General features: G+C 45.3%; 1 protein-coding gene across 1 annotated transcript in view; it reads left to right on the top strand.

Moving 5' to 3' along the window:
* LOC119594714 overlaps positions 1-490 on the top strand; it is a gene marked incomplete at both ends in the record, with an annotated part of 4,717 nt that overhangs the window by 2,639 nt on the left and 1,588 nt on the right. Inside the window, 1 exon segment of the mRNA XM_037943774.1 lies at positions 179-305. Coding sequence (XP_037799702.1) covers positions 179-305 — 127 coding nt within the window.

Genomic DNA, 490 nt, shown 5'->3' with positions numbered 1-490 from the left:
GCCTAGATAATCTTTATAAATACGTACGTACGATAAACGCACATAGAACCCAGCAAAGAATATATGCAGACCAACCTAGTATATACACATACATAAACCCATCCAGTAGATATGAACAAAAAACCATTTGATCTACATCGTTCCGCATGCGAGCGATCTGGAATGAAAGGTCGCGCAGTCTACTTTCAGAGAGAGCGGCCCTAAAACGACAGCTGTCAGTCCACCACTTACACACCGAGCCCGAATCCCGCCTTGACCCAGGCCCCTCTAACCTCCCCGATCACAGCCTGTCTCTTGGGACGCAGGTACTTATTTTACGGTTGGAATCATTGTGAATTTGACTTTGAAGGTTGTATGTTTGACGTTACGTGCTGCTGCGATAATTAAGGAGAGTTGGATCGGCGAGTTGGTTAGGTTTTTATGTTTAGTCCGGAATGGTTGTAAATTTGGGGGTAGGTTCGATTGTCTGTCGGAGAACGTGCGTAGAAAA

Source organism: Penaeus monodon, chromosome 34, assembly GCF_015228065.2.
Source record: "Penaeus monodon isolate SGIC_2016 chromosome 34, NSTDA_Pmon_1, whole genome shotgun sequence".
NCBI lineage: Eukaryota > Metazoa > Arthropoda > Malacostraca > Decapoda > Penaeidae > Penaeus > Penaeus monodon.
This window is presented reverse-complemented; position numbering and strand designations above follow the sequence as displayed.